This window comes from Epinephelus moara, chromosome 6 (assembly GCF_006386435.1).
Source record: "Epinephelus moara isolate mb chromosome 6, YSFRI_EMoa_1.0, whole genome shotgun sequence".
NCBI classification, from domain to species: domain Eukaryota; kingdom Metazoa; phylum Chordata; class Actinopteri; order Perciformes; family Serranidae; genus Epinephelus; species Epinephelus moara.
In genome coordinates, this window is record NC_065511.1 from 26,816,289 (window position 1) to 26,834,565 (window position 18,277).

The 18,277-nt window shown below is 41.7% G+C and overlaps 1 protein-coding gene across 1 annotated transcript in view; it reads right to left on the bottom strand.

Moving 5' to 3' along the window:
* grik3 (glutamate ionotropic receptor kainate type subunit 3) overlaps positions 1 to 18,277 on the bottom strand; it is a 128,980-nt gene that overhangs the window by 23,938 nt on the left and 86,765 nt on the right. Inside the window, exons 8-10 of the mRNA XM_050046087.1 lie at positions 13,658 to 13,765; positions 9,282 to 9,395; positions 4,531 to 4,734 (exon numbers count right to left, since the gene is read on the bottom strand). Coding sequence (XP_049902044.1) covers positions 4,531 to 4,734; positions 9,282 to 9,395; positions 13,658 to 13,765 — 426 coding nt within the window. The remainder of the gene's footprint in view (positions 1 to 4,530; positions 4,735 to 9,281; positions 9,396 to 13,657; positions 13,766 to 18,277) is intronic.

Below are 18,277 nucleotides of genomic sequence, written 5' to 3' on the forward strand. Positions count from 1 at the left end.
TTGAAAAATGCAATTAACATTTTCAAATGGCTCATATAAAATATGCAAAATCTTTTTGGACAGTGTCTAACTTTATAGATTAAATTGTGCTTAATTTTGACTGTGTTTTTGGTGTTTTCTTACTCTTTGAACGCCAGGGAAATTATGAATTATGAATTAGAAACATCCCTAGTTTTACTTAAATACAGATAAAGTGTTGCAGACTTTCATTCAGACCTGATGTGTCTATATGTGTAGGCAAAGAGGACAAAGGTCGGCTACAACCTTTCAGTGCATCTGTCGAAGCAAATATTAATTGTCATGACTCATGACAGAAACAAATGATGTGCTAAGCACGCTATTAACATTTGCATCACAGGGTGATTAAAGTGATCGTCTATTGTGACTAAATCAAGTTTAACAAGGCCTGTTCCATCATTTAGCACCTTCCAAACAATGCCCTTTGGCACTGCAGAGAGCTCTGTGACTGCGCAGAGGAAAATAAAGGCTGTACGTTACACAATGCTTAATCGGTGCACTTGGCAACATCGCAGTTTCTCATTCAGAGGCATCAGTTAATCAGTTACATGGGGAGTAAACTGCATTATGGTATCATGTTCATCCAAACATATAGGCAAACAAACACTCTGGTTCTGTCACATCACCTTCTCTGTGTGACAAAACACGAAACTGCTTATAACTGATTCTAATACAGTCAAGTCTTATTGACTTAAAAATTCGTCAGTCAGGCTGTTTAGTGTAATTCTGTAATGCAGCTATGATTTATGAGAGTGCACTATAAGAGTTGATAGCATGAATGCATGAGCCTCGTGTTTCAGCCCCGTTTTATCAGCTCAAACCAACCGTTTTCCCCTGTTTTCCACCTCAGACCTTATCTAACTCTGTGACCCTTTTTAAGTAAAGGCACTGATCCCCAGTAAACTGTTATACATCTTATCTATCTGTATTACAATGAGGGGGCAATGGGTTTTTAAGAGGTTAATAGAAAGTAGTTATGAATACAAATTGAACAGATAACAGCGATGACAGCGGCCATTTGCTTTTCCCTCCTCTATCTCCTTGTATATGGTGTATACAATGAATGCAATTCATGCGCAATATGAGTCATACATAGTGTTTTTTATAAGACTTAAACAAAAAACTGCACTTTACAGTACGTGGATGAGTTGGTAGAAGAGTCGAGGGAAAAAAAAATACTGCCCAAGTTATTCAGCTCAGTGAAGGAGACGAGGTAGTTTGAGGTTTACTCCCAGGGAATCTGCAGCCATACTGGCCTCTCATATCGTTCCAGGGTCAGATCTCTTGAGCTTGAGTTAAAGTTTATGTTTCAGGTCTGCTGAATCGCGATCAGCTTATCCATACCGACAGGGGTGAGGGAAGCACTAGACCACAGAATAGAGCCCACTAAAAATCCACAAAGAAGACGTCATGGGCCCTTGGTCATGCGATAAGGGGCAGTAAAAGCAATAAGTAGCAGGAGAGATTCTAATCTTCACTTCTGCTGCTATTTACAAAAGCAATAGAGCTTAAAGAAGCTAAAATATATACATACATTCTATGAGTTCTTCCCTAAATGCATCTTTTTAACTGTATTTATCTGCTAATGTCGATTTGTCTCGTATAGAACACAAGCAAAGAGAGCAACTGATTGTGTTTTTGTTTGTTCAACAGCTTATGTTCATATTTATAAGAAGTCAGTCCAGGGGCGTCAGTCACCAAATGCTACATCCTCACAAGACGCATGTAAAGCATATGTTACAAACACAACAACAACACCACTGTTTTTTTCCTATGTGGCTGTAAGATAATGAACATATAGGCTACTCTGCATGGCCACCTGCACATTCTCCATTTTCTGTACGTGCCGTTTAATGACGGAGTCATGCATCTCTATTTCCCGCCAGCATTCTCTGCCTTTAGTAATCCATTTGTTCCTCTCAAGGTTATTGTTATTAACATGGATCTAGCAAAAAGCTTGGATGGAGAAATAAAGTGCTGCAGTGGGAGCCCACCTTTCCCAACCCTTTCAGCACCAAGCCATTGACTCCTGCCATACGATTCCCTGCACTAAATGCCACTTAAGCTATTACAAGTTTTCAGCTGAGTACAGCGCTGACCCGATGGGGCTGAGGACAAAGAGAGAGCACTGACAGGGACACTTATGAAATGCCAGCAGAGAATTGCCACCATCACTTGGATGTGAGGCTGTTTCATGGCCGCTGAGGCTTTGAGTTTGACACAGACAGCTGCAATTGCCCGCTATCTCTCAGCCAGATGATTGCCGGTGTTTTCTCCTCCTGCATCCTTACAATATATGCAGTATCACATGCTCATCCCGGATCTCTGGCTTATCCAGCTTAAGGAAGTGGTTTGTCTCACTGAATGGCGTCGACACACTTGTAACTTTTAGGCAACCTTGACATAATTGTGCCATAAATGTAACTGACAGCTTTGCAGGCTCCTCCTGACTTGTAGTCAATCATAACTGTATCACTGCCCACACAGAGGACATAGCCTGTGATTCACTTCAATGGCATGCTTTTGTAAGTTTGCGTGATGATGTAAAACATTTTTATAGCGTAGTGAGCGGCATAAATTTAGAGATGAAGCAGATAATAAAGGAAAAGTTCAACATTTTGGTAAATGTGCTCATTACTTTTCTTGCTGAGTGTTAAGACAAGATGATTGATACCTCTCATGTCTGTAAGATGTAGCTGGAGCTACCAGTCGCGTAGCTTAGCGTAGCTTAGCTTAGCATAAAGGCTAGCAGAAACACTTAGCCTGGCTGCATAATTAATTGAAATATTAATGAAATCGCAACATGGCTAAGTGCAATATCCAAATCAAAGGAGCTGCAATTTTTTGATATAATTAAACTGTGTTACAACGTACTATTATAAATGAAGCACTGTGGCACTTCAGAGATGCTCCAATCCGCAAATCATATCTCAGGTGTACAAGAACATGTTTGTTTGGTACACACCATCAACAAAAATGACATCATCATCATTTTAATTTATTTTTCAGTGAAAATAAAATGCAAAAAATTACCATTACCACTAAAATCGCAACTCATATTGCAATTGTAATATCTTTCAAAATAATCTCAATATAATTTTTTTGCATTTTGTGCAGCCCTACTGCATGATAACAAAACCACCAGCACCTCTAAAGCTCACTAATAAACATACCTCAATACCTCATTTATTAAATGCTAACAAAAAGCAAAATAGCTGTTTTACGAGGGGGCTTACAACCTTTGCCAACCAACAATTCTTTGCCTGCCCATCTCGCCCTGACAGATCCGAGGTGAATGCTGGGGCCTACTTGTAACACTCCTAAGCACTAGGGATGCGTGCGATTAGTTGTCTAAACGGTTAAACGTCCGCCCCCTCACTAGTCGGCACCAGAAATATTAGTTGGTTAAACCAAGTAGTGTTTTATTCATGTACAAGGCTGCTTAACTGTCATGCAGCCGCCCACCACTAGTGGGTTTTACAGAGCCGTCAGACAGCAGCCCACCTCACCGCGGTAATGCTCGAGTAGACTGAAGTTTTAAAACATAACGATGGGAAATTGGAGAGATGTTCTCTCACAAAACCAGCATGGTTTGGCAGTACTTTTATATAGAAATGAAAATAAGTTAGGCTATGTCAGAAAAAAAAACTTGCATATAATCTCTCGACTGGAGCAATGCGCAACCACATTCGACTCGAGCATTTGGATGTCAACCTGCACGAAACGACAGCTGCTGCTGCTAGCGGTGCTAGCCACACTCAGACCAATGTGACAAAGCTCACCCGGAGATCCCGCCCGGTCTGAGAAGATAACGCAGCTCATCACGACAATGACCTCATAAGATATGCTTCCACCTTTGTTGAAGGTCAACGCTTCAGGACGTTAATGGAATATGTTGAGTCTGGATACATCGTGCAGGGACGCAAGATGACTTTTTAGACTAGTCAACTAGTCTTGATTAAAATTTTCGTTTTGTTGACGGGAAAAATAGTCGCTAGGAACATCCCTAATAAGCACCACTTGTGGACACCAGTTGCTATGGTTTATCTGTCCACCAGGGGGAGCAGTAATTATGGAAGCTAAAGCCATTTACTGCGCCTGAAGGCGGCGGAGAAATCAGGTGCTCTTATCATATTTGATGTGTAGGCTATGAAGGAGTGTGCTTCCCAGACGGAGCATATGTTTAATGATTATTTTCATATCATGATCATATTATGATGTTCGGGTCATAAAAATATGCTCAGGCGTTTTATAAAACCCTGATACAGATTGTAGCCCTGGAGCAAGTCAGCTGGAGGAGTTATTAAATATGCTACCTTTTGTTCTGTCCATGAAAGCTCTCTGAGATGCATGATACAACAGAACACAACATTTTTAGTGGACACACATAGGAGTGGTGTCAATCCTCTCACCTGATGCTTGGTAAGAAACCAAATCAGCATATTTCCCAACTTGTCAAACTATCCCTTTAAAGAAAAAACAGTGAAGCAGACACTATGTAGTACAACTTACATGCTCTATAAGTTCCCTGATCATGCCGTTCCACTGGCCCTTGTCATCCTGAGAGCCGTATCTCCCATCAGGCACCAGGCGGATCTCGTACGTGAAGCCCAGGACGCTGGCCAGCTCTTTGAGCAAGTCGATGCAGAATCCTTCGAAACGGTCGTTCCCAACCAGCGCCTTGTCAGACTTCTTAAGCATGACGTATGGCTCCTCCTGCACAGACCCAAAAGATCAAATGAAAAGCAGTGGTGAGGTCAGCTTTTTCAATTTGTCTCAGCACATGCACTTAATTGAGGCAAAGTGATCTGAGCTGATGAGTCGCTGTTGCATTTAACAGGCAGTGACAGCAGACTCGAGTTCAGCGTGCGGATACAGGGAGTGTTAAAATATGAAAGACGCTGAGGTTTTTCCTACATTGATGTATTAAGGAAAAGAGACCCGGGCTAATTTGAGACTGTAATGTAAATGAAGTGTCTTGTGTAAATTTCAAAGCTGTGACCTCCGTTTGCTGGAGATGGTAATGCACACAAAAGGCCTGTTCATACTATCAATGTGCCTGCAGTGTTGAGCTAACTAAACCCAGTGTCTCCCCAACACTGCTGTGCGTTGACCTACATAGCTGGTGCACAGGTCGGTTCGTTTTATGGTCAGGTAGCTGACACTCTTTACTGGCCTGTAATATCCTGCCTGGCTGCTCATAATTTGGGCCGTATAAAAGCTTGATTAGGAACAGAATGCCGCAGTGAAATGGAACATGCCCACGACGTTGCCTTCATCAATTGACACCAACCTCCAAGGGAGAACGACTGAGCTGATGCCTGCAGTGACAAAAACTAACAAAGAATAGCTAATAAATGATTTCCTTTATTTGGCGCCTGTTACCATTTCCCTGCCAGATAAACTTGCGTGTCCCGCTGTGCATTTCAAAACACGTTGGTCCATTTATGTGAGGGCTGTAATACAATTTATTGCCTCCAATAGCCAGATGTATGATTTACAAACTGAGCTCAGAAGCAGCGTAATTGATTCTCCAGTGAAGGTGACCCCTGCTTTGTGTTTCTTTTTTTTTTTCACTGTAGCTTGTGTGGCACTAAGTAAAAAAAAAAGAGATACAGTCAAAGAGGAGAAAATAGGCAGCCGCAGCACTCTTTATTCCCTCAGGGATTTGTTTTTCACGGGGGAAAGTGGAGGTGATGAGGGTGGAGGTGGGGGCAATGAAATAAAACATCATGTGCTGGTGGCGTGTGGACACAGTCGGACTGTTTATTGAGGTTAGATGCCTGCGAAGGGAAGTGTAAAACGAACAATAAGCAGGGGCATAATTTATTCCATAAATTCTCACAAAATAAAAAGCGCCTGGGAAAACGTACAGTAAATGATGAACATCTTTAATTGTTTGCTATCAAAATATGAAGCCACTTGGACATCACAATTAGGACGGCCTCTTAAATAAATAATAAGTTATGAATACTTGATGACAATGCGTTTAGAGAGCAAGTGCTTAGCCACAAACTTTGCTCAAGTTGTCCAATTAACTTGATCAAAAAGTTTGCATGTTAAGGGAAAAAGTCATTACCATCTGTTTCTAGCCTTCCCATTCTTGTTATTCCCCAAGGTTTGGACTCAAATCAAAGTGTTTATACCAGTTCTCCCCTCACAGTCGCAGCATGGGCGTGCATAACAGAACGAGGAGGGAGGTGGGCTTGCGCAGAGACATTACAGGCAATGGAGTGCAAACAATTAATGTAAGGGGGAAAACACATTAAGTGCCTTAATCTCTTCGACAAAGTTATCACTATAAAGCTGTCAGACGTCTTGTTCATGCATCACTGGGAATCAGTTTGATGCAATGTCATTACACTTAGAGGGGAGATTGATATTAAAGTTGAAGCTCTCTTCAGCAATCTGAAAGTAGGCGATTTTATCATCTCGAGCTAATGATTCCCGACGAAATAGCAAATCAAGAAACATGTCAGAGATGCTCAAACGCACTTTGAGGGCGAAAATGACCCAAAACATTTTAGGAAACTTGAGATGTAAGTGAAACACTTAAACTACTTGGTGAGAAATATGTCCACATTAACACCACTCTAACTACAACATGAAATCAGCCAATACTGGCACTTTGTAGTGCAGCAGTTCAACATTACACCACTTAAATCCTTGCTCAGTTTCTCCTCTTCCAGATAGAATTAACATAGATGGCACCTGATAGGCATTAATTATGTCCTGCCTTGACCTCACTTGCCGTAATTACAGCCTTGTGGTCCAATATAGGCATAATGATAGTGTTTATCATTGTAGCTTGTATATCTGTCCAGAAAAGGTGCAAGCGAAGGGTGGGGGTGGGGGTGGGGGAGGGTTCTGTGTCAGCACCTCCCTGATAGCTCCACAAAGACTCCAGCATCCTCTGACAGTGTTAAGTACATACAACCAGGGATCCACAAATGAATGCGATGTGTAGCTGGGGGAGGAACCATCTAGTTGTCTCTATCTGCACATGTAATTATTACGTTCGCAGGAATAATTCATTCCGTTTCACTGTTTCCTTCTTTGTTTTGCTGTTTGTTTCTTTTGCTCCAGGCATTTTTATTTAAAGCTGGGGTATGCAGTTTTTGGAAAAGGCAAAAAAACTGACAAGCCCCTCCCATCAGACGAGTACAGACATATGCACGTGCTTTACAAAGTAATTTAATGTTTCACATAGTTTGATTTAATACATTGTATTTCACTGTAGCACTCTCTGTCTGTTTATCAGACCACAACGGAGACAAGAATTAGCTAGCTACCACATCCCGCAGTCCCTCCACTGCTTCACTGGGGCAGAGCGGGCAGCAGCTTTGGGAAAGACCTTTGGTCAGTGGCTGTAGCAACTTTAGCAACAGTCGGGGAGTCAGGGCTGTCCATGCCCGCAGGTGCTGGCTGAGTTGCTTTAGTCACTGGCTTGGGGTCTGTATCTGGAGCTGCTGCCCACTTTCCTCCTGGCTAGGTGGTCTGTAGCAGGGGGGAGTGAGGCAGAGGACCCACTGTGATTCAAGGCTCTCGCTAACGTTAGCTACATAAATGTGAACTTGAAGCTGCAGCTGTGAGCCTTTGGTTTCAGTTAGCAGAAGGCTAAACTATTAGCGACATTTTCCTTCCACCTCTGAAATGTGGCGCCAACACGTTGTATTTTGTTTATTGTCAGTCTCTTTTTGATAATTGCATCTTCTTTTTTTTGGTTGCTTTGCAGTGAAGACAGTTGTTGCCAGTACTGGAATAGCAACTTTTCCTGCAGCATTCTCAGTCATTGAATCAGGCCTTCACCATCTGAAAGGACGTGCACACATGTCTGCATCTGTCAAACAGCCAATAGGAACGCTCTCTTTGAAATTACCTGATTGGCCAAACTCTCCCATCACAGGCTAGCTTTTCTAAAGTCTTAAAAATAGAGCCATGAGGAGGTGCAGAGGTCTAGTTTTCTCTTACACCACTTGAATTAAATTAAAATAGCCCACTTATGCAGTTTATAATCATGGCCGCAGATTCAACATTATAAATTCTGAGTCAATTTTTTAAACAACAAGCCTTTGATTTTAGACAAAAGCAGCCTTCTCATTTCTAGCTGAGGTTTAGTCTCTGGCTTTTATGAGCTGTAGTTCCTGTAGCTAGCTAATTAAGCTCACATTTGCTCCTTTAAGTGGTTGAAAGTGTCTTAATGTTTTCAGCTGAAAAGAACCTTGTAAAAATCATCTTTAAAATGCAAAAGCTGGCTATGTACACGATTGTGCTAAAAGAGTGAGGCTAAATCTGAATATCACAGACAATAATAGCACTGTTTTTGTATTGTAATGTGGAGTTAGTCCTGTGGGCAGGAGAAAAATGTAAGATCAGAATGTGACATAACCCTCTTTTTTGTCCAAGCAAGCAAGTTCTAAATGGTTTTGAGGAGTAACAAAGAAGTTGGGCTAACTTCAAGCTATTTCTGTTAAAGTGCTTGGTGTTCCTGGAGTGCACACTTCCTCAAACACAAATAAAGAGCAGGACAGGGCCACTAACAATAGCCTGCACTCTTAGATAGCAGCTTCCCCTCAGTGGGAAAACACGTAAGCTAGCTAGCCAGGCATGGTAATGTTTGCATCTTAAGTTAGAGCAGTTTAACACACTGTTTAATCCATTCCTTGCACTTTTACTTTAGTACTTTCATTTTGGAAAAGCTAAAAAAAAAGATCCTTGAATGCTGAGTGTCCCTCTGACTACAGCCCCGTGCACACCACTTCAATATGTGGGGAAATCTGAAGCCTGACAGGCCTGCTGTGCCTAGTTACGGTTGTTAAGNAAAAAAAAAAAAAAAAAAAGACACCTTCAAAGATCCTTGAATGCTGAGTGTCCCTCTGACTACAGCCCCGTGCACACCGCTTCAATATGTGGGGAAATCTGAAGCCTGACAGGCCTGCTGTGCCTAGTTACGGTTGTTAAGCTATGATTGGACAATCTCTGTTTGGCAGAGGGATTAGGTGATCACTCAGTTTTAATATTGTATCCTAATGTGGAATCTATGATTTATATGTTTAGATTTAGCAAATATCCTGTGTGTCAGTCACTGAAGAAAAGATAAATAAGATAAATACAGACTAAAATGTGGCGAATGCTGGAAAGAGTTAAAAAAAAAAAAAAAAGCTTTTTTGAAAAGCTTGAATCTGAGTGCATTATGTGGAAGGGAAACTGAGGAGACATGAAGGGTAGGGTATCTTTTACGCTAGGCTACACAGGTGACCTACCAGGATGGTGGTGACGACGAGGGAGCGGTTAGCCAGGGAGTCAGTGATGTTCATCCCTTTTCGCTTCGGCACTTCTGTGATGTTAAGACCTCCCGACGCACTCCACTTCCCCACCTGCGGAAGATGAAAAGCGTGTAGCTAAGTGTTCTGTGTCTGTTGGTGGGCTGTGACCCCGACAGACTCCCCCCGCCAACCAGTCTCCCACATTAGTGCCAGGTTGAACACATCTCTGGCAGCATTAGATGATTGGCTGAGTCACCTTTATAAAGGCTCGCCAGGGTGTTTTGGAGAGCTGGGGGTCGTTAGGTGTGTGTCTTGAAAGAAATAAAGCATGATGGGCAAAGAAACTGGAATCATTTGATGAAATGTATGTTAAAACAACAAACTCACAGTTTTTTGTGAAATTCAACATACAAACCACAAAACTTACACAGCTTACACCAAACCAGCATAACACTGAACGTCCCAAACATAGTGCACTATCAGTACAAATAAAGGGGAAAAGTTGTTGGTTTTTGTTTCCCTAAACGTTCTAACACCCCTCAGACAACAAAAACAAAGTAGAGGAAAAACCTTTGTGTTAGAAGAATACGGGGAGAAAAAAGGTTAAATCTCGCCCTCTTTCTGGGTGTGGCCATAAGGGGCTGGAAACATAGCATGTTTTGGCACCCTCAAATTCATTGTTTTTATGTAGATGCGTGGCAGGCATGCTGAAGCACCAGAGCAATGGCGTTGCGGCATGCACACATTCCTGAGCACCTATTTGAGATAAACCGGGTTCAACTTTTGGAACACAGCAGCATATAACCGCATGTCATGTGACGGGGAAGCCGACAGATATCTTTCCCATCTTCTGTAAATATTCAGTCTGATGAATACGGAAAAGGAATACGGAAAAGATCATGTTAGTGCAGAGCTACCCAGAACTTTTCATCTGTCTGACTGACGATAGGCCTAAACACCCAGAAACAGCGCCTGGAAGAAGATCAGCTCTACACTCAGGATTTCAGGTAATAGGCTATGATACAGTGCTTGTCAAGGTTGCTTAGCAACCTCAGGTGCAACCTGCCTTGAAAGGTGAAACAGAAAAGGCACAAGAGTAGCACCCAGGGTGCTGTAGCATTGTTCCGACCTCCCATTAGTCCGACGTCCCGTTGTTCCGATATGTGATTATACTAGGCTATACTGTTGTGTACCATAGAGGATCAGGAAACGCAACAAAAGTAGGCTACTGGTCGAGATACAAGTGTCATAGAGAGGAGAGAGTGAAACACCATAACCTCCTGTTATTAACTCTGGGGTCGGGGTTGTGTGGGGAGCTCTCCGCGGTGCTGAACGGCTCCCGGTGGGCGTATTTCTGCCTTGATGGTGCGCCGTGACCGGCTCTGGGTCAGCTGGAAAAGGCTTGAGGCGGAGCAGGCTCACGGCTTATGTGTTTGCCACTTTCTTTTTCATTTTAACCCACACCATGATCTTTTCCTAACCCTAACCAAGTGGTTTTTGTGCCTAAACCTAACCAGACCTTAACCACAGGGCATCATGATGATTTTGGAACAACGGGACTTTGGAACAATGGGTTTAATATGGTCGGAACAATGGGCTGTCGGACCAATGGGCTGTCGGAAAAATGGGCAGACCCCGCACCCAGTGCCTGACCTCGCATTTTCCAGTCGTTGTTACAGACGCGGCATGTGTACGACCCCTTAGACTTCATCCACATCACATGCAATGTTGGCTTAATGTTGCACGTGAAAAATGAACACAGCTAATGTTAGCTAGCTAACTCATTTTAATCTATAGTATGTGCAGCTTTCGTCAATGCAGGGTTTTCCCCAGAGAAGTTGTTCGGCCAGGTGGCAAGTATCTTTTGACGGGGTCTGGCATGGGCCAATGGACAAGCGTATTTTTTTATTGTTTTAATTTTAATGTTAATAGTGCAGCACAGTTAGATTAAAATAAGGTGGCGGCCCGCCTGGTTTGCAATTTAGGTGCTCCTCACATGCCTTCCCTCCTACACTCGGTTGTACTTAACGCAGACACATTGTAATGAAGGTATAGATGGCAAATGTAATGAAGTAAAAAGATTACTGGCTAAAGCCCTATTCGGACGGGATTAGTTTAACGTGGAGACGTGGGGCCGTCCGAAAAGTACTTCAAATAGATTACTGGCTCAAAAAGTACTCGTTCCTTAAAAATTATACTTTTTTTACTCGTGCATTACAGTACCACCAACCCCTGGCTGCACATGTGTCAAAGTGGAGAGGCAATTGGCAAATTAGTTTAGCAATGTAGAGACAAATGTTTAAAGCAGAGAACGTGCATTCAGTGTCTCACACATGCATTAGCTACAAGTGCTAATGGTTTCAGCGATAAAGCTTCAAGAATCATTGCATTCAAAAAATAACTAACAGATATTTAATGTAATGAATGAAATACTGCATATTGCAATGAAATTCGTCTGATGCTCAAAAATATAGTTAAACCATTTTTAACAGATGTGAGAGGACTGTATGACCTGCCCTTATCTTCACACTAAGCTATGCCAAATATAAGAGCAGCTTTTCTTTAACACTTCAGTGTTTACATACTATTTTAATAATAATTATTAATTATATTTTATTGGCATATTGATATGAGCCTCAAGCAAGTGTAAATGTGCATGAAAGACCAATATAAGGCTAAACAATGGCACTAAAATAGAACATTCTTGAAGAAAAATAGCAAATATTGCAAAAAGGTTACACTTAATTTGGATGAAGGTGCAGCGTGGGGTTGCTGGTTGGATTACACTGTGAAAGTAATTTTGCTCTGCAGTCTCAGCGAGATAAGCCAAGAGATTTGAACAAATAAAAGGAGTTATACATGCGAGAAGCCCGCAGGCAAAAAGCTCTGCATATTGTAGAGACACACTCTGGAACATATCATTAGCACAAATAGTCCTGTGGCTGTCGGTAACAATCTCTGTTTGCAAGTCGAGCCCTCCACCAAACCCTCCTCCCATCCCTCCCGCTTCCCTCTATTACTACAGACACCAGCTTTTAATATTCACTGGGGTTTGTGCTTGAGGTGGATCCATTTAAAGACATACAGCCCCCATGAAAAACGTCTGTTAATGTCCTCCCTGCCTAATCCAGAGAGAGGCATATGCTCTAATTTGAAAAGCACATTAGTTACAGCTTGTCACACAACCAAAGAGGACTCCAGGAGAGAGATTTAAAAATATCTGTGTTGAATGCTTTCCGCTTTGCGAAATTCTTTCTAATTGTACCCAATTACAATTAGCTCAATTCATTAAACATGATTAGCAAAAGACTTGATTCAAAAGTTATTTACTCATGCAACCACACGGAGAGCGTTGGGTTTATTTCACCCTCCTGAGTACCCTGGCGTCGCCTGAAAGTGGCACTCTGAGAACCTGTTCATAATTCCAGCACAAGCTCAAACTTGGGCTAATATTCAATTACAATGGATTAGTTGAGAAAAGTCCACATCTTAACCGGCTCAAACAGTTAAAGCCGATTCCACGGATATATGAGAAGGAAAAAAAAAAATCCAGCAATCCGCAACACGCTGCTGGATCAATGCTAACATGCTTGAGCGTGGGATTTGTCAGGGACACAATGAGAAGATGCTAATATGGCATCAAATACTTTTGCAAGATGACTGTGCTTCAACTTAATTGACCGCACGCAGGACGAGATGCCAGTGAAAAAGAGACGAAGAATCATTTCAAAGCAGCAATGTTACAAGCTCTATTCTTGAACAGAAGGGTTACAAGCTGAAAAGCCCCTGCTATTATATAGTGTTGAGCCTTTAGGGAGTACTTGAGGAAGTCATAATGGGACTTATCCGTATTTGATGTATTCATAATGTATGAAAGCCCTCTAGTAGAGAAAAGCTGTTATAGTCCAGAGGGTACTTTGCCTTCCAGTATAATAAAATAAGTTCTACATTGCCAACGTTTTACTTCGTTTTTCTCTCCCTTTTTTTTTTTTTTTTTGTAAAACATGTTTATACAGCTCATTACCACCAAACACCATTTTGGGCATCACCTCAAATTATCATTAAGAGCGGCTGCAATTAACACCCTAATGTGTACCCTAATCCAATTTGCTTTATGATCCACTAACTTATGCTTATGTTGAAACAGCCAATTTGCTTCCTTGTTAGGAGGTAAATGATACTGTCAGATTTGCATTATCTGTTCCACACCAAGAGGAAAATCGGAGACGTATTTGAGAAATCAATAATCCATTAAATTGTTTTTATGGTAAAGGAATCGCAGACGTTTTTCACTTTTTATACACACTGCATGTGACGACACATCACTGTTCCATCTCAGCTAAGAATGCATTAAAAACAAAGGCAAAATTTACCTTTTCGAGTCCGTCCTCCTTCAGACTGATGATGTCCAGGTCGAAGTCTGTGCGTAGACCGCTTGTCTTGTTGAACGACAGCCTCCCCGTCAAACCATCCCAGTGGGACTGAAAGATAATATATCTACTTATTTATACTCATATAGCAAGTTTTACACTATTATTTTGGTAATGTAGAATACTTTACACAAGTCAAAGCCCCTGTACAATCTAATGCAATCAATACAGTAATATTTTTGGAGGCTTATAATCAGTGTTTTCCAGATGTTTTTCTCTCTCTATCCCACTCCCACCACTTCCTCTAATCAGCTGACTATGGGTGTTCCCTCTCCCGGTTAGCCAGTCAAACTTTGCCACGATCTCCTTCAGCCATTCATGTCGCTGCTGCCAAACTTTAAATCTGTCCTACTCTCTGCTCCTGTCAGCTGTCATTTTAAGCAGAATTTCAACTCCAGTCACCTTATCCATCGCCCAGGACAAGCTTATCAAAAGCCCATTCCTCTTCATGTACAGATCTTCAGCTACCTCTTCATCTTCGTCTAGACTCCCTAGGGGGTGGTTCCCTAATCTACTACGCCTTTACTGACACCACAATGGGGTCTAATTGCCAAAGACTTTTCACATTTGTCATTTCTCACGTATGTGCACATGTAAAAAAAATATTCTTTACAGAACGAGTCTCTCCTGATTGAATTAGCTGTATTTTTTGACCAGATGAAGGATTTTACTTATTGAACCTCTGAATCTTACGTTATAAGAGAAACTAGCTGAGTTAACATTAGCGATAGCTCGGCTAGCAGTCTGGATTGGATCTCAACCACTGACGAATCAAATCACTGGAAAAACAAACATCCCGACATGGACAAAGGTCTCTGGTGTCACGTGAATCATTTCATTGTTTCAGGCTTTCTATTTCTACTCTGGTTTTAAAACAGAGCTTCCAACAAACGGAGAGATCGTTTACAACACTAAACACGTATGATGATTTTAGGTGCATTGTAATTCTACAAAGTTTATTTTATCCCCGGTGTAATAGCCGACGTGAAAAATAATCCACCTGTGATCATAAATGACCAAATCAACCATTAACTACTTTTTCACTCTTTAGTCCGGTAGCAGAAACAGTCTAGCTTTACTTTTAAGTGTTTTTATGTGAGAGTACTTTCTTCATCACCCAATTAAGTTACAGGCTGGCTAATATTTTTACCGAGCTTGACATTGCATGCACTTGTGGAAAACACTGCTTCATAGTTGGCCAATCAGACTGTATAAGAGATGCTGATTCAAATGTTCCGCAGTTTACATTGCATTCTATCATACACCCAATATTTTGTCACACCGTCTGTTTATGTACATAAAAAAAATATATTTGGCACAGTTTACAACATGACAAATGTAATAAGTAAGTAAACAGAGAGAAATGTACAACGGCTGTCACCAAAACACGCACACCCACCACACACTGCGACACACTATATTTCTGTGAGAGTAAAATGAAACCCACACACACTCCCACAGATCAAAAGTACAAACACAAACTGTACAGGCTGTATTTCCTTTTTTTAATTACATTTTACATCTCAAACGCCTCCAACGCGTTTTCCCTCCAGACTACGGAGTTAATTAACAACCATCTCCTTTTGCTTGATTCCCCATGAGGGGGAAAAACACATAACTGCCCCCTATTATGATTCCCTGATACCCGCCACCTCCACAGATGTGTTTATGAGCAAACACACGACAGTCTCCGCTTCGTACTTGTTGATGTCACACTTGTGCTAATGGAGGTAGGAGACTTGCAGCAATCATGGCGCCAACTCTTACCTGTATCTGTTAGTAAGTCTCCTTGTGTGTTTCAGTTTAGTTTTGGCACTTGTACAGTATGGCATGCTCAGCAACTGTGGGGGAATTCTTTTTTTCAGATCTCATGCCAAGATTTATTTTTTTATCTTATTCATTTACTCTTTTGTCTGTTGTGATCCGTCTGTGAAAACAGTTTTTTAATTGTCTATCTGTGTCTCTTTCATTCAGTCACAGTCTGTGATGCCGGAGCTAGATCTCTATTAAGTCTTGGTACAATAGAGTAATTAATCCTTGTGTGTCGAGTTGCGGCACTTTTCTGATATTTAAAATCTAAACTGTCACAGCCCTACAGGCTATAGCTCTCACTTGTCTCCCTTGTAGCTTGCCAGAATTTGTTTTGAGAAGATCGAAGCTTCAAGGAGAAATTTGTGGCACTCTCCTCTTTCAAACCCCCTCATACCTCATTCCATCTGGCCTATCTCCACCGAGGTGGGTGGCATGTTCAAACAGCTCTAATTCAGAGAGTGACATAAATGCCTCAGCCACATCACATCCGAAGGGCCAATTCGACCTTCAGAACATGTCAGACGCCTGTCTAGAAGAGAGTGTAAATCAGGCCGGTGTGGTTTTATAACCAAACACTACAGTATGTTTGTGTAAGGACAATGTAATGTTTTACTGGCTTTAGCTGTGATCACTGCAAGTCAGTGACATAGCTGCTAATGGTACAGCTTGTTGTTACAGCTAACAATGCTCACTGTTTCAATTGACCCTGTGCACCACACACACAAACACACACACACACACACACAGCATTGTTTGTTGTGCATTGTAATGGTATAGGCCCTTGCCATTTTGGGTTTGCACATTTGGAAAACAAGCAGGAATTGTTGGTACAACTCAGACACAAACAAGAGTATTCATGGATGTTGTGCCAGTTGGGGATGTGTAGCTGACAAGCATTATAAATAGGGCATCAGACTGCAGAGTATAATTTTACACTTTACACAATAAAGTCTTATAGGAATGGCTGAAACCAGTCACATCATGAGTGGAAGGACACAATTTGCATATCCTTAGCTTCGAACATAGCACTCAGTAATGACGCAGTACAACATTTTCATTGTTGATGCATCGTTACATGTGGTTACACATTGTAACTCTATTTCTCAAAATACAGACAGACAACAGGGCTCTATGCTGTAGGCATGACCCCTTATTTTTGCCAAACCAAACAGTGAAAATCAGACTACATGTACTTCCAATTAATCCCCAGGGGCCCTGTCCCTACCACCTCCTTAAACTGACCTCTGACCCTCTTCCTTTTTTACTAAAGCTTAATACCAATACATCTCTTGTCCCTACCACTTAGCCCTTACCCCTCTGTTTTGCGTATTAATGTCTAGGGGTAAGGTGCCCTTCCCTTGATGGGAAAGAGGGGTCTGTGTTATCAGATATCATTGGCAAAATGGCTGTACAAACAACAGTGACACCTACTGATGTAGTTTCTTTAATGAAGATTTAGAAATTACATTAACCATTGTGTCATCTTAGTTTAATGTTGTTTCAGTGTTTTAAGGTCCTTTTCATTATAACAAGCATAACAACAAAAAATCAGTTGTAGTAGCTGATGTCTCTGCAGCTAACTAGCTAGCTGGCTAACGTCACATTTTTATTGCTGACTTGTGCCTGTTTTCATGGCGCATTCCCCCTTTGATGGCATATGACACCTGAAATTTAACTAAGACCAGCATCGGAGTTGCTGCACTTGTTACCGCTACTGTAATATCAGTGCAGACTGGCAAGGTAGGAGCATGAGTTGCTAACTTTAGCCTATAGAGCACTGCAGCTGTATGAGATTTTCACGGTACGATAACCATCTCAGAAAATATTGTGGTTTTGTGGTATCACAGTATTACAGATTTTATGTGATTATTAGTTAGAATGACCCTTAAATGACTGAAAATGGAAGGATTGTTTTGGCCGAACAAATCTTTTATTACCTTCACGAAACTTGAAGGTCTTGAAGGGTTATCCCTTGTCATAGGGGAAGATCTCAACCACTACCCTTTGTAACTCTGTCTGAAGGGGCAAGGTGACACTCAAACATGAGTTAGGGGTAAAAATGAGAGATGGGATTGGGCCTTTGTCTTCAGAAACTAAAGAAACAGAAAGGATAAGCTGCTATAGAGCTCCACCTGCATTCATAGAGCCATGTTTACAATGGACAGGTTTATATATCTTACACACCTCTACAGACTTAAGGGCCCATGCATGATAACTGTACCCACCTCCTTTGATTCTGACAAAACTTAGGTCAGCCTGTCTCTCTTGAGTGGCCAAGAGAGAGTACTTTAGCAGAAGGTCACAAGACACACAACTCATAAAACAGTAGATAGCTGTGGGCAAACTTGCCAACACCTCACTGGTCTTAGTGCACTGCACTGAACACACAAGTACCAGTCTTAAATCCCCACTGGCCCCTTTTTAGTGCTATGCTCAGACCTCAAGAAAGTCACTTGCTTTTAAACAGAAGGAGGGGAAAGACCAGGAGGGTTTAAAACATCTATCCTAACCACATCTATCTTTGCAGTTTAAGAAAAAGTGGTCGGTCCCTGTCTTTGAATTCCAGTGGAGAGAAAGAGCCTGGTGTCATTATGGAAGATCAGACTTTGCTCTGTCAAGGACGCTGCCTGCTGGTTAGGGAAATCCTTGGAGAAGCCACAAGCGGTGGCCATTTCAAACCTCCCACTCACCCACACTTTCTGTCAAAGCGGCGGCTTCAGGGGGAACAAGAGGTTATATTTTTTTCTCCTT